The sequence below is a fragment of the Dipodomys merriami genome, unplaced genomic scaffold (genome assembly GCF_024711535.1).
Source record: "Dipodomys merriami isolate MVZ:Mamm:240054 unplaced genomic scaffold, mDipMer1.0.p SCAF_13, whole genome shotgun sequence".
Classification (NCBI taxonomy): domain Eukaryota; kingdom Metazoa; phylum Chordata; class Mammalia; order Rodentia; family Heteromyidae; genus Dipodomys; species Dipodomys merriami.
Window position 1 is genome coordinate 16,992,605 of NW_027202604.1, and position 14,322 is coordinate 17,006,926.

General features: G+C 45.4%; 1 protein-coding gene across 5 annotated transcripts in view; it reads left to right on the forward strand.

Moving 5' to 3' along the window:
- The window catches only part of Flnb (filamin B), a 154,857-nt gene that overhangs the window by 109,590 nt on the left and 30,945 nt on the right, over positions 1–14,322 (forward strand). For 2 of the 5 annotated variants that reach the window (XM_070018781.1, XM_070018785.1), the window contains exons 25-31: positions 2,424–2,591; positions 3,828–3,920; positions 4,684–4,807; positions 5,655–5,811; positions 6,836–7,025; positions 10,980–11,227; positions 14,092–14,130. In XM_070018781.1, the coding sequence (XP_069874882.1) occupies positions 2,424–2,591; positions 3,828–3,920; positions 4,684–4,807; positions 5,655–5,811; positions 6,836–7,025; positions 10,980–11,227; positions 14,092–14,130 (1,019 nt within the window). The remainder of the gene's footprint in view (positions 1–2,423; positions 2,592–3,827; positions 3,921–4,683; positions 4,808–5,654; positions 5,812–6,835; positions 7,026–10,979; positions 11,228–14,091; positions 14,131–14,322) is intronic. The other 3 variants (XM_070018782.1, XM_070018783.1, XM_070018784.1) reach the window with 3 other exon arrangements.

The following is a 14,322-nucleotide window of genomic DNA, read 5'->3' on the forward strand; positions in this document are numbered from 1 at the left end:
AGGGATCCCCTTCAGAGTTTTACCACAATGAACTGTATGAGATGAGAGAGAGAGAGAGAGAGAGAGAGAGAGAGAGAGAGAGAGAGAGAGAGAGGAAAGAGAAAGGAGTATCAAGAACAGGCAGACATGTGTCCCCACGGGGTTTTCTCCAGGAAGGGAGCAACAGTAAAGATGATGGAGTTGTGGTTGCAATCAGAGCTGTTCTGACTGTTGGGAGAGCACTAGATGCCATAAACTTAGATTCAACCTGCAGAAGGGTTAAGAGTGAATTTGGGCTGAACAGCAAGGCCAAGGCAAGTGGCAATTTCCATAACTTTCTCAGGCAGAGATGTTTAGTAAGTTGTTGGTTGTTGTGATTGCATCATGTATTTAGCTTATGAGGTACTGAAACATTCAGTTACCTGCTTCATTCCTAATTTGTTTCCTGAGAATGCTAGGTGGTTAAACATGAAGACAGTTTTTCTTGGCCTAGTACAAACCTCCAATAGGATTATGTTAATCAGAGTATCCTATCTTACCCATAACAGCTTATTTGATTTTTATGATGGGCCAGCAGTAATCTATTGGTGGTGGTTGCCTAGACTCCTGGATTGGCTTGGGTTCAGAGCATGTCAGGAAGAAGAGCTGTCATGATCAATTGGTGATGTCTGCCAAGGACAAAGGACAGTTGTCTGGCAGATAATGTTTGATGTCTACCATCTTGGGCCAGATTTTATCTTACCTGTGCATGCTGTTTCATGGTTTCTTTCATGCTGTGTTCAGATGATTTCTAATGAAGGCTGAGACTTAGAAGCTAGCCTCAGAGGCAGTTCATGGCCATCTTGTGTTCATATTCAATGCTCCAACTGTCACTCTATTGATTAAAATCTCCATTTTTGTTTCCCTAAACTCATGTTTGAAGGGTTGTACTTGTCCTTACCAGAGTCAGCCACTTATTTAATTTAACTGAAAAACTGGACTCCATAAATACCTCGCCGTTGTTAGGAAACCAGAGTCTCAAATTTCTTTGTGCAGTGTTTATTATGTGCGTTCCCTAATTCCACAAAATACAAGCTTTCTGGGGTGCCATAACAGAGAGACTCTGGCTTCCATAGCAGATGCCTGGCAGTTGCCAAAGGCAGGACTCCAGCAATGGCCAGGGGTGCATGAAGCCACCTCAGGCAAGGTTCTGGGGACACTGGAACTGCCATTTCTGAGGAGGCACCTGTTTGGGGGGAGGCCCTTCGGATTCATGACCCAGCCTTGTTCTTCTGTTTAGCACTTCTCTCACAAATTCCAGCCTCCCTTTGTTCTCCATGTTTGATTAATTTTTTTTTATTATAGTTGGCACCCTCAAAGAGTCAGAGGCCCACAGGGTTCCCAGGGTTCGGCCGTGCAGCAGGACAACAGAGAAAAGCTTATCCTCAGAGAGAAGCAAGGCAAACTGCTAGATGATCAGGGATCCCAGAAGGCCATGTGTGGTTTGGAGAAGAATCTAGGGGGGGCACTCAGGAGCCATTTGTAGAATAGGAGGTTGGATGTTCAAGCCTTCTGTACCCTCTCTGGCCTTTTCCATATGCTTCTACCACTTAACTTGCTCCTATAGTTCTTCTAGTAGCCTGTCTTCTCCCTTACCTCTGGGCCTTTGCACTAGCTGGTGTCACTGTTCCAAGCACCTCTCTATCTACTTCCCTGGTTGTCAGCTGCTCCCTCCTGTGTCTCAACCCAGATGTTACAGTCTTGCAGACTAGGTTCATGGTATCCTGGATGCTCCCTGATATACTCCTTCCCATGTTACATAAGTCAGAGTGACATGCTCATATTATCATTTCCATACATCGTGGGTCCTCAGTGGACCAGTAGCCACTTAGACCTGGCACAATGTCTGCATGTAGTAGACACTCTAGATGCTTGTTGAAACAGTGAGTAGGCACATAAGTGTACGCTCAGCAGGGAAAGAGGGAATCAATGCCTATACAATCAAGATCTAGCTGGATCAAGAATGTAGATCTCCAGATGGGTAGCTTATGCCTGAAATCGTAGCTACTCAGGAGGCTGAGGTCTGATGATTATAGTTCAAAGCCAGCCCAGGCAGAAAAGTCCCCGTGAAACTACTATTTCCAATTAACCACTCAAAAAACTGGAAATAGCCCTGTGGTTCAAGTGGGAGAGAGCACTAACATTGAGCACAAAGAGGCTCAGGGACAGCGCCCCCGTTCTGAGTTCAAGCCCCACAACTGATCAAAAAAAAAAAAGTAAGTATAGATTTTGGAGGTGTGGCTCAGTTAGTAGAGCACTTAGCATCAATGAACAAAAGCATTAGGTACTGAGTCTGAGTCCCAGTCTTGGATCAAACAAAGAAAAAGAAAAGAATATAATTCTAGGTATGCACAGGGCCAGTACCAACTGCTATGTTCTCAAAAAACTCTTAACTTCTTTTCCAGGAAGTCCCTTCAGGGTTCCTGTGAAAGATGTCGTGGATCCCAGCAAGGTCAAGCTTGCTGGCCCCGGCCTGGGCTCTGGTGTCCGAGCCTGTGTTCCACAGTTCTTCACAGTAGATAGTAGCAAAGCCGGCCTGGCCCCACTGGAAGTAAGGGTCCTGGGCCCACGAGGTGAGTATGTGTGCCCTTCCTCTCTTCCAATATCCATCTATCCTGCGCTCTGACCCAAAACTGGTGCTTTACTTTTGAGCTCAATCATGGTCTTAAATTCTTAAACTACTTGTTCCTCTATAGTCTAGGTAACCAGTAGAAGGTCCGGTTTAAAAGGGAGTAGGCCTGTTATTTCTCCAGAAGCCTTTCTCTCCCCCTCTTTTAATAATATGGCCCTAAATTTCTTTTGATTTTTTTTTTTTTTTTTTTTTTTGGCCAGTCATAGGGCTTGAACTCAGGGCCTGGGCACTGTCCCTGAGCTTCTTTTGCTCAAGGCTGGCACTCTACCACTTGCCACAGCACCATGTCCAGATTTTACTGTGTATGTGGTACTGAGGAATCAAACCCAGAGCTTCATGCATGCTAGGCAAGCACTCTACCACTAATCCACATTTCCAGCCTAACTTTTAATGCTTTTAAGTAGCTAGCTGAACAGTTGTGTGGGGACTTCCCATATGATGCTGGTTTGGCTGACTCTTTACCTAGTGAGTTGTGGAGGTCAGGGAAGTTCAGCTGAGTATGGGTTCTGGGGTTTGGAAGTATTGACTCTCTTTGCCATGCCTGGGTGCTCATGTGGAGCCTACTAGAATCTTGGAAATGCCAAGGATGTGACTGTCATTGTCACAACTCCCTGGAGAGAAAAGATCTCTTGGGAAGTGGGTTATGGGCAGCCATTCTGCCCTTTTGGCACCCTGAAATTCAGGTTTGCAGTGGCTAGCAGGCCATTTGGGGACAGAGCTCTGAAGTTTGTTGAGACCTGCCTTTTTTGGTGAGCAATCACATTTCTTCTAGCATTTAAGAAGTGCCTTTCTTCCCAGCTGAGGCACAGTGTGCCTAGTTTTTTAAGTAATCTGAACTTTCCCCTCCCACCCCCTCAATGTGTTGTTGGCTTCCAGAAATGACAAATAGAGCTTCCTCCTTTAAAGAGGAACCTTCTCCTTAATGTCCTTAATGGGGTTCAGCATGAGGTTATGCACTTTGAAGCTCAGAGCAGAAGTGGTTTGGGTAAAATGAGGTCATGGGGCTGGAATCTCATTCTGTGAACTTTCTGATCATCAAAGATGTATGTGAGTGTGCATGTGGGGGGGGGGACATGTTGTGTATGCATGTGTGTATACCATTCATGTGTGTGAAAGCTTTACTTGGTCATTGACCTCTATTATGGAGGACTTTTCAGTAACAGCTTTTTAATTTTAGCTGATGAGATGGATTCCCAGTCATGGCACAGCCCCTCGAAAGTCATGTCAGAGTTCTTTAAAGATGACCCAAGGGGTGACTTTATGGAGACAGGTTCGGATTTCCTATTGGCTGCTGCTTTAAATTATGTAGTGTGAATGTCTCTTGCTGGCTTCTCCTCTAAAATCAGTTTGTCTCTGCCACCATGCTTGATTAACTTACCCTACTGTTTACGCATCCCTGAGAATCGTATTCTGAGCTGGAATCTGGGATCTGATCAACACAGTACATACCTTGATTGTGCTTCCACATAATCCCTCACCCCTGCTGGCATCCTGTTGAGGGCCACCTCACTTCAGGAAATTGGTACCCTCCCTTGCCCTGTACCTGTATCCTGGCATGTTGGCACCGTGGTGGTCTTTGTCTAACTGTGGCTACATTAACTGTCCAGCCGATGGGTTAATTTTTGCTGTTCAGGCTTCTGGAGTCTTTGGCATTTTCTCAGCTGTAGAGTGAAATTGCCACATCCCAAGCATGCCTAACCAGCTTGAAAAGTTATAGGGTGTCTGCAGCAGCATCCTTACCATACGCCCTCAAGGAGCAAGCATGGGCAGTCTCCTTAATTACACCCTAGGGCAGACCGAGTGTACTTTCGCCAACAAAAAGCTAAAGGTGTCTCTTGGGGTCATTTCTGCAACCAGGAGTTGTGGATCCTGTGATTTCTTAGGCCTGTGATTATGGCCTGCTTGCCTTGTGTTACTCATCAGTGAAAACCAATAGCTTTCAGGGATGGTTGTGATCCTTTTTCAAACTGAGCCAAGGGTGGAGTGAAGGGGAGGGCAAGCAGCCGCTCAAAACCTCTCATCTCTGTCCTCAGGCCTGGTGGAGCCAGTGAACATGGTGGACAATGGCGATGGCACACACACAGTGACTTACACCCCCTCTCAGGAGGGGCCTTACATGATCTCTGTTAAATATGCTGATGAAGAGATCCCTCGGAGGTAAGCACCCCGCCCCTGAGGAATGGGTCCAAGCTGGCCTGAAGCCCACGGCCTATAGGAATGGCAAGCACCACTCTTCTCTGGTGCTGCTTCTTCCTCTCACCCACCATTCATTTACCCAATCAGCAAATACTTCCTGGTCCTTGGGTTCCTATCCTATTGTTTCCTTTTATCCATGTTTGATTTAAAGGGGAGCTGAAGAGGATGGGGAGGAAAGAGAGAAAGCTGAAATTAAGAAGTTAGGGCATGTATTTTCCAGAGACTTCCTTTTGGTGACCCTGCAAGTCACCTTCTGATTAAGACAAAGGTGTTTCCCTTACCTTGAGATTATAGTTGACCATAGAGTCCTCAAAAGATGTTGGATAGAAGCCTTATTACCGGTTAATAATAATATATTGCATGAACTCTTCACCTCTGAAACACCTCCAAAGTTTTTTGTTTGTTTTAAAAACCATATCCCCAGTGATAGAAAAGTTACCATACCCTCAACATGCATGTTTTGTTTGGATATTTATATACCTATATTTCTAGGTATGTAGAAATTTTTAATTTAAAAATCACCTTTGTCAGCTGGGCTCTGGTAGCTCACACCTGTAATGGCTGAGATCTGAGGATCACAGTTCAAAGCCAGCCCAGGCAGGAAAGTCCATGAGACTCTTATCTCCAATAAACCACCAGAAAACTGGAAGTGGCGCTGTGGCTCAAGTGGTAGAGTACAAGAATTATGTCCCTTTGATCAAACTTCCTGTCTGGTCTGCTGTAGAAATCCTGCATTTGGTCCCAATCTCTGTAAGAGTTGGATTGATTGGTATCCTTACTCACCTGGGGTGTGTATGTGTCCATCAAGTCCCTTTAAGGTCAAGGTCCTGCCCACGTACGATGCCAGCAAGGTGACTGCCAGTGGCCCTGGCCTCAGTTCCTATGGGGTGCCTGCCAGCCTGCCTGTGGAATTTGCAATTGATGCCAGAGACGCTGGGGAAGGCTTGCTTGCTGTGCAGATAACGGTAACTCTTGAGTTCTTTTCTGCATTCAAACCTTATTAGTAAGACTTGATTTCCAGGCCAGGAATGAAATAAGGACCTTCATAACAACCAGTTTCAACCCAATATAAGTGTTTGTTAGGGTTCCCCTTAGTATTTCAGTGAGAAAAGAAATCTGCTCACCTGAGAGGCTTACAGATGTGTCTCTAGGCACCACTTTGTAGTGAGTGTTATGTCTCTTTCTATGTTTTTATTTTTTTAATGTTTTAAGTCACCCATGGGACCAATTGGCACTAAATACTGCAGTATACCAAACACATGGGATTATCCTTTCTTGATAAAAACACTCAGAGGTAAGCCACTAAGTCCTCTGTGGGTCACCAAGGAAGAAGACTCCATCTGCCTGGGACTTTAGCCATGTGTGGCTGGCTCTGCCTTTAATGTCCTCATGGTTGGTGAGCCTACCAGAACTTTGGCCATCATATCTACATGGCAGAGAAAGGAAGAAAGAAAGAAAGAAAAAAAAGAAAGAAAGAAGAAAGAAAAGAAAAGAAAGGAAGGAAAGAAAGAAGAGAGAGCAAAAGACCTCCGCTTAGCCAGTTTATCAATTCTATGAGCACCTCCTCATAGCCTTCCACTACTATCTTATGATCAAAATTAATCTCACATCACACAACTCCTACATGGCAACGAGGCTGGGACATAGAGCCTTGTGTTCTGGTAGCAGGGGCACCTGGCTAAGAATGAGGGTCTTGCTGGTATAGGAAAAAGAGTGCAGATATGGTAGGTTGTGAGCTGAGCTCTTGCCCCTTACTCTACGTACTCAGTGTGTTTAGAGCCACAACATTTCATTCATTTAACAGACTATCAAGGTATGATCAGTGACCCTCTCCTCTCTCTATAAGACAAAGCAAGAGTGTACTGAGCCATCACTTCTGTCTCTTCCTGCTAGAGGTGCCAATTAATGACATAATACATCAAGCTTTCCACGGATGTTTCTTGCATGTTGAGCACAGCATCCTATCTAGCATTTCTCTGTGATTCGCAGGACCAAGAGGGAAAACCCAAAAGAGCCATGGTCCATGACAATAAAGATGGCACATATGCTGTCACCTACATCCCTGACAAGACCGGGCGCTACATGATTGGGGTCACCTATGGTGGAGACAACATCCCATTTTCTCCTTACCGCATCCGGGCCACACAGACAGGCGATGCCAGCAAGTGTCTAGCCACAGGTGAGTGCAGGGTAAGAGCAAGGTCAGGAGAGTGGCTTTGGAGTCAGAAAGCCAGACTGTCGGTCTGTCCCATGTAATGTCTGTGATCTGGGCAAGTTCTTCATTGTTTGTTTGTTTGTCCATTGAGAGCTTAAATTCAGGGCCTGTGTGCTGTCCCTGAGCTCTTTTGCTCAAGGCTAGTGCTCTACCACTTTGAAACACAGCTCCACTACTGGTTTTTGTTTTTTTGTTTTTGTCGGTCATGGTGCCTGAACTCTGGGTCTGGGCACTGTCCCTTAGCTCTTCAGTTCAAGGCTCAAGGCTAGGGCTCTACCACTTGAGCCATAGCACTGCTTCCGGCTTTTTCTGCTTATGTGGTGCTGAGGAATTGAACACAGGGCCTCATGCATGTGAGGCAAGAACTCTACCACTGAGCCATCTTCCCAGCCCCTTCTACTACTGGTTTTTGAGCAATTAATTGGAGGCTTAATAAGAGTCTCATGAGGACTTTTCAGCTCAGGCTGACTTCAAACTGTGATCTTCAGATCTCAGCCTCATGAGTAGCTAGGATTACATGCATGAGCCACCAGCACCTAGCTAAGTTCTCCTGTTTTAATTAGGCCCAGTCATACAAACTTTTCTTTTCCTTCCTTCCTTCCTTCCTTCCTTCCTCCCTCCCTCCCTCCCTCCCTCCCTCCCTCCCCCTCTCTCTTTCTTTCTTTCCTTTCTTTCTTTCTTTCTTTCTTTCTTTCTTTCTTTCTTTCTTTCTTTCTTTCTTTCTTTCTTTCTTTCTCTCTTTCTTTCTTTCTCTCTTTCTCTCTTTCTCTCTTTCTCTCTTTCTCTCTTTCTTTCTCTCTCTCTTTCTCTCTCTCTTTCTCTCTTTCTCTCTCTCTTTCTTTCTCTCTTTCTTTCTTTCTTTCTTTCTTTCTTTCTTCTTTCTTTCTTCATTCTCTTCCCTCTCCCTTCCCCTTCTTTCTTTCTTTCTTTCTTTCTCCTCCCTCTTCCTTCCTTCTTTCTTTCCCTGAGCCTCTTTTATACTCAAAGCTAGTGCTCTACCATTTGAGCCATGGTGTCACTTCTGTTTTTTTCTAAGCAGTTTTCTTTTTTGATATTTGGGTTTTTTCTTTTTTGTTTTGTTTTGTTGGTCTTTTCTGGTACTGGGGGTCAAATCCAGGACAGTGTACTTGTTAGACACTGGGTTTCTTCCCAGCCCACTTCTGGCTTTTTCTGAGCAGTTATTAGAAATAAGAGTCTCACCAACTTTTCTGCTTGAGCTGGCTTTGAACTGTCACCTTCAGATTTTTATTTATTATTTTTTGAGCAACATTCAAATTCCAGAAATTCTTCCAAGGACTGTAGACTTTTGACAGGGTTATTGCAAGATTAGATGCAGTCAGGCAAGAAAAGTGCTGAGTATGGGACCAGGTACTTGAGAACAATTTTATTACTTTTGAAGTGGGTACATTTGTTGAGGTCCCAGGTTTGATGGGGATTCCCATGAGAACAGTAGGTGTTTCACTTAATCAGTACTCATTTAAGAGAATTTCAGGTCAGCATTAGAAACATACATTGAAGGATTTGGGGGTTTCCTCTCAGGAGCTCACAAATATTTAAGCCTCAACATTCATTCAGTTTCTCAGACATGACTGCCACTAGACTTTCATTTATTTTTATTTATTGATTTCTTTTATTTTGGTCAGTCATAGGGCTTGAACTCAGGGCCTGGGTGCTGTCCCTGAGCTCTGAGCTCATTAGCTCAAGACTAGTTCTCTATTGATTTGAGCCACAGCACCACTTCCAGTTTTCTCATGGCTGATTGGAGAGAAGAGTCTCACAAACTTTACTGGGATGGCTTTGAACCTTGATCCTCAGATCTTATCCTGCTGAGTAGCTAGTATTACAGCCTTGAGCCATCAATGCCTGGCTAGCCTGTCCACTTTTTTGTTGTAGTTGTTGGTCGTGGGGCCTGAACTCTTGGGCTCTGTCCCTCAGCTCTTCAGCTCAAGGCTAGCGCTCTACCACTTAAGCCATAGCGCCACTTCCAGTTTTTTTCTGCTTGTGTGGTGCTGAGGAATGGAACCCAGGGTTTCATGCATGCAAGGCAAGCGCTCTACCACTGAGCCACCTTCCCAGCCCCATAGCCTTTCCACTTCTAAGAACATCTCCTGCAGCTCAGTGTTGGCTGCTCAATCCCATTTCAAAATATGATTCCCCTTCTCTGAAAGAAATGTATTTGGTTCTTGTAAAATAAGGAAACTAAATGGGATGGCTTCGTTCTTCCATCCCATCCTGCGTGGAAGCCATCTACTGGCTTTCAGTACAAGGTTTATGAGTTGCTTATGTTGGCCCTTTTTGTCTCACCCATGGCAAAACTTGAGACATACTGGCTGGACCGCCTTACCTCTTGTGGTGGATGCAGTGATCTGACAGCCTGCAGGCACTTGCTGACCCAAGGGCATGCTATCATGAGCAGGGCCTCCTTGCTTCCTCCCCTTGTAATGTCCTGACCTGGTGGTGCCTGGTGACTGTACCTTTTTGCTTTAGCATCCAGGGCCTTGCACAGACTAGCTTGTCTTTTCCTCTCCTCACTGTGTGAGCAACATTCTTAGCACTCCTCATTTTCCCATTATGCCTACACACTTTCCTCATTTGGGCCAATGTTATTTTCCTACATACTTTTCTGTGCCTTCTGATTTATTTATAAGGAGGTCACAAGTCAGAGAAGATGGAGTCTGGCTGTTTTCGGGAAGAGAGCACAATACTCCCCTGTCCTAGAGCACACATGCTTCGGGGTTGAGATATTTTTGTTCTTTTCAGGAAGCTCTGTCAGTGTGACAACCAAAGAAAGAAATTCTTTTCCTTTTTTCCTGTTTTTGCCACTAATGGGATTTTGGACTCTGCCGTGCACTTGCTAGGCAAGCATTCTACTTGAGCCACACCACTACCCTTTTTAAATTTCTTTCTCTGTGTGTGTGTGTGTGTGTGTGTGTGTGTGTGTGTGTGTGTGTGTGTGTGTGTGTGTGTGTGTGTGTTGTGTGTTGTGTGTTGTGTGTTAGTATTGGGGCTTGAGTTCAGGGCCTGAGTTTTTCACTCAAGACTGGCTCTCTACCACTTGAGAAACAGATGTACTTCCAGTTTTTTGGTGGTTAATTGGAAATAAGAGTCTCACAGATTTTCCTGCACAGGATGGCTTTGGACCTTGATCTTCAAATCTCAGCCTCCCAGGGGCTAGGATTATAACAGGAATAAGCCACTGGGGCCCAGCTTTAGTTTGGTTTTTTTTGTTTGTTTGTTTTTGTTTTGTTTTGTTTTGTTTTCCTTCTGTTTTTGAGATGGGATCCCACTAGATTGTTCCCTAGACTGCTTTCAAAGTATGATCTTCCCATCTCTGCCTCCCTAGGAGTTGTGATTACAGGTTTGTGCCCCAATGCTCAGCCACCCTGAGATAAGAATTCTTAGAACCTTGGGATCAATGAGCAGCAGGATACTCCTGGAAAAATGAAAATGGATTTTTCTGTAACATTGTCCCTCCTCCTCTTTCTGGTGTCAGGTAGACCTGTCAGTCATGGCACTGGCCCACCTCCATCTGCTCTGCTAGACTGTGTGTGGTGTGTGTGTGTGTGGGGGGGGTCTGCTTCCTAACCCTTGTGGGTAGCTGGCCTTTAAGAAAGTGCTCAATAAGTCTACCAATGAGTTGCCCTTCATTCCCTTATCATTGGATGCAGACAGTCAGAGCTGACATTCATTTGAAGCCCACAGAGCTTGCAAACACTTTTGCTTCTTAAGGACCCGGTAGGCTGTTCCCTTGATCAGTACTGTTCGCCAATGGCTGAGGGACTGTTCACCTATCTGGCACCAGTGTCAAATAGTTGTAGATACACACAGCCCACACAAATGTGATTTCTTCTTTGGTCTCTGGGAAAGTGTCCACCCATGACCAATGCTTCTCTTCACTCTTGAATCCTTTTTCTCCAGGTCCTGGCATTGCCCCGATTGTAAAAACTGGCGAGGAAGTAGGTTTTGTGGTGGACGCCAAGACTGCTGGGAAGGGGAAAGTGACCTGCACAATTCTGACCCCAGACGGGACCGAGGCTGAGGCTGATGTCATCGAAAATGAGGATGGCACCTATGATATTTTCTATACAGCTGCCAAGCCAGGCACCTACGTGATCTATGTGCGCTTTGGAGGCGTGGATATTCCTAACAGCCCTTTTACTGTCATGGTAAGCACTCTTTTCTCCAGAGCCTGTTGTTGCTAGCAAGTACACCTACAGCCAGCCATATGTTAAATCCTGACTGGGACATCCTTGCACACAGACTTGACCTTGGAGAGCCCTCAGTGTGATCACTAGGAACACCGAAACCCTTTAGCACTAAGAGTTTTAGGAAGATCTCTTTGTCCACCAAGATATCTATCAAACTTAGGGACTTGGACAATATCTTGGCCTACCCTCAATTCAGAAAGAGACACTTTGTAGAAATCTACACTTCTACTCTTTTTTGTTGTTGTTAGTTGTGGGGCTTTAGCTGAGCTTTTTTGCTCAAGTCTGGTTCTCTACCACTTTGAGCCACAGCTCCACTTCCAGCTTTATGGTGGTTTATTGGAGATTAGAGCCTCATAGACTTTTCTGCCAGGACTGGCTTTGAACCTCGATCCTCAGATCTCAGCCTCCTGAGTAGCTAGGATTACAGGGTGAGTACACCAGTGCCCAGCTACTTTCACTCTTTAGCAAAGGGAATTGGACAGTTTTTGTCCTGATAGTTCTTTCTTCTTCTTCCTGTCCCAGGGCTAGAAGAGAGAGATCCTGATGCTCTCTTGTCTTCAGGCTTGACTGTTGGTATTTTAGAATTCAAAATACCTCCAGTCCTGTTGGGGAAAGACTCAGATTTTACACAGGGTGGGAAGAGCCTTCTCTTTTGAAGCTGAGAAATCTGGAATAGAAGGGAACCATCATGTGGATGTCTGGGCTACTGAATTATCAGTCTTTTTTTGTTGTTGGTCATGGGGCCTGAACTCTGGGCATGGGAGCTCTCCCTCAGCTCTTCAGCTCAAGGCTAGTGCTCTACCACTTGAGCCATAGTACCACTTCCAGTTTTCTGGTGATTTATTGGAGATAAGAGTCTCATGGTCTTTCCTGCCTGGGCTGGCTTTGAACTGTGATCCTCAGATCTCAGCTTCCTGAGTTGTTAGGATTACAGGCAGGAGTCACTGGAACTCGGCTTTTTTTGCTCTGATTTTTAAGGTTCATCTAGCAGAAGGGTTAGTACCATAGGAAAATTACCTCAGGTAACCTTCAGAATCAAGCACAGTTGGGCTCGTTACAAATGAGGCGTGCCTGGTCTAGACAGACACCAGGTACCATGTCGGCTTCTTCCCCGAGTCCTTTGATGCAAAGGGGCAGCCATCCTTGACCATGGGTTCCTTAGTCCATGCTGGTCTAGCCCAACCCACAGCCAACAAAATACTTTTTAATTATTTCACATTGTACATCAATGGAGGAGGGCACAAAGCCCTTCCAAACAGAAGCCCAAGGACTTGCTTCCAACAAGTCTATAATCTGTTGTAGCTTTTTTTTTTCTTCTCCTGACATTTGTTTATCTATAAACATCATGCCAGAGATCTGCAGGCTCTTTTGTATCTCAAGAATGTAAACACTTGTCAGCTTTGGATGTTGTCCATTTGGGAGTGTTTTTATTCTCCGTGGGGAAAAAAGAGGGCAGCAAGAAAGTTAATGTCCTGTTTACAGAGAGAGAAGGGTCCCAGTTGTAACTTTAAAGATGATTTTTTTGGAGGTGGGGCTGGGCAGGGGAAGGACACAGCCTCAGTTTTCAGGATCTTTTTATATTATACAGGAGCTCCTCTGATTGGCTGGATTTAGACAACTATCTTCTATCATGGATGTCTTAGTTCTGCTGGTTTGCTGGGCTGGGGATGAGAGAGCCCTAGTGCTGAAAAAATCAGGGTGAAAATATTAGGGACCATTTTAGCAGCTCAGCAGGGATCCAGACTCTCAAGAATAAATGTCCCCAGCCCTTGAGCAGACACAAAGCAAACATACTTCATGGATGTGCTGTACCTAACTGCTCTGGTCAGCAAAAAGGATCAAGAAGACTGCAGGCTGGCTTGTTAGGGACATCACACGTGTGGGATGTGGCAGCATGGGTGATCAGCTTAACGACCTTGCCACTGGAAAGCCACAGCCCAGCTCTTGTAAGATCTAGACTCCGAGATGAGGGTTGTCTTAAATTGGGCAGCATGGTCACTAGAGACACCACAGCACACCTTGAGGGTTAAGCTGTGCACCATGGCCTCTTTACATGATTGCCCACCCCCCACCCCTCACCCACATTTCTTGTTCTTTATTATGTTGAGGAGGGGTGATGATAGATGAGCCCTTCACTCAGTTGGATCAGGAGCATGTAGTTTAAGAGTGTGTGTGTGTGTGTGTGTGTGTGTGTGTGTGTGTGTGTGTGTGTGTGTGTGTGTGTGTGTGTGTGTGTGTGTGTGTGTGTGTGTGTGTGTGTGTGTGTGTGTGTGTGTGTGTTAGGGTGAATGAACCCAGGATAATCAATGAGTTTATTAGAACTTTAGAACCTGGAGACACTTATTTATCAAATGAACAGCCACTTCTTTTCCTGACTCCAAGCTACAGAGGTGATTGTGCTGACACACACTTTGGTCCTAACATATATGTTGCTTCACAACTTGCTCCCTACACTCCATAAGCTATAGATAGCCTTGTCTATGAAGCCATGAGACTAGCATCTCTTCAGACAAGCTGCCTGGCGCCCTCCACCCCCACAGGCCTACTGTGACTTACTAGACCTGTCCTCTCACAGATGGACATTCGGTCACTTCATGGCCACAGATGGCTCCAGTATGATTCTTACTCACTAGAAATGGAATCATGGTTCAAAGGACATGTGCACTTGACATTAATGACAGGATACCAGCTTCCCTCCATAAGAGTCATAAGAATGTCCAAAAAGCAGTGGGGGAGGAGGCAGCTCCTGGATTTATACGCTGTTAAGTAGCAATATCCCTCCAATGTGAATTCCCAACTAATCACCATTTGCCACCGACCAGGCCACGGATGGGGAAGTGACAGCCATGGAGGAGGCACCGGTAAATGCATGTTCCCCTGGATTCAAGCCCTGGGTACCTCTTTTGGGTTTACCCCTACCTCTTGCATTTCTGTGTTCATTCAGCCTTCATTTCAGAAAAGCTACCACCTGCTTATGGGGTTTGCTTAAGCCCTCTGGGTGTTTTGGCCATTGGTGTGACTCTTCCCCCCTCCCCACCCCCCCATCAATCCAT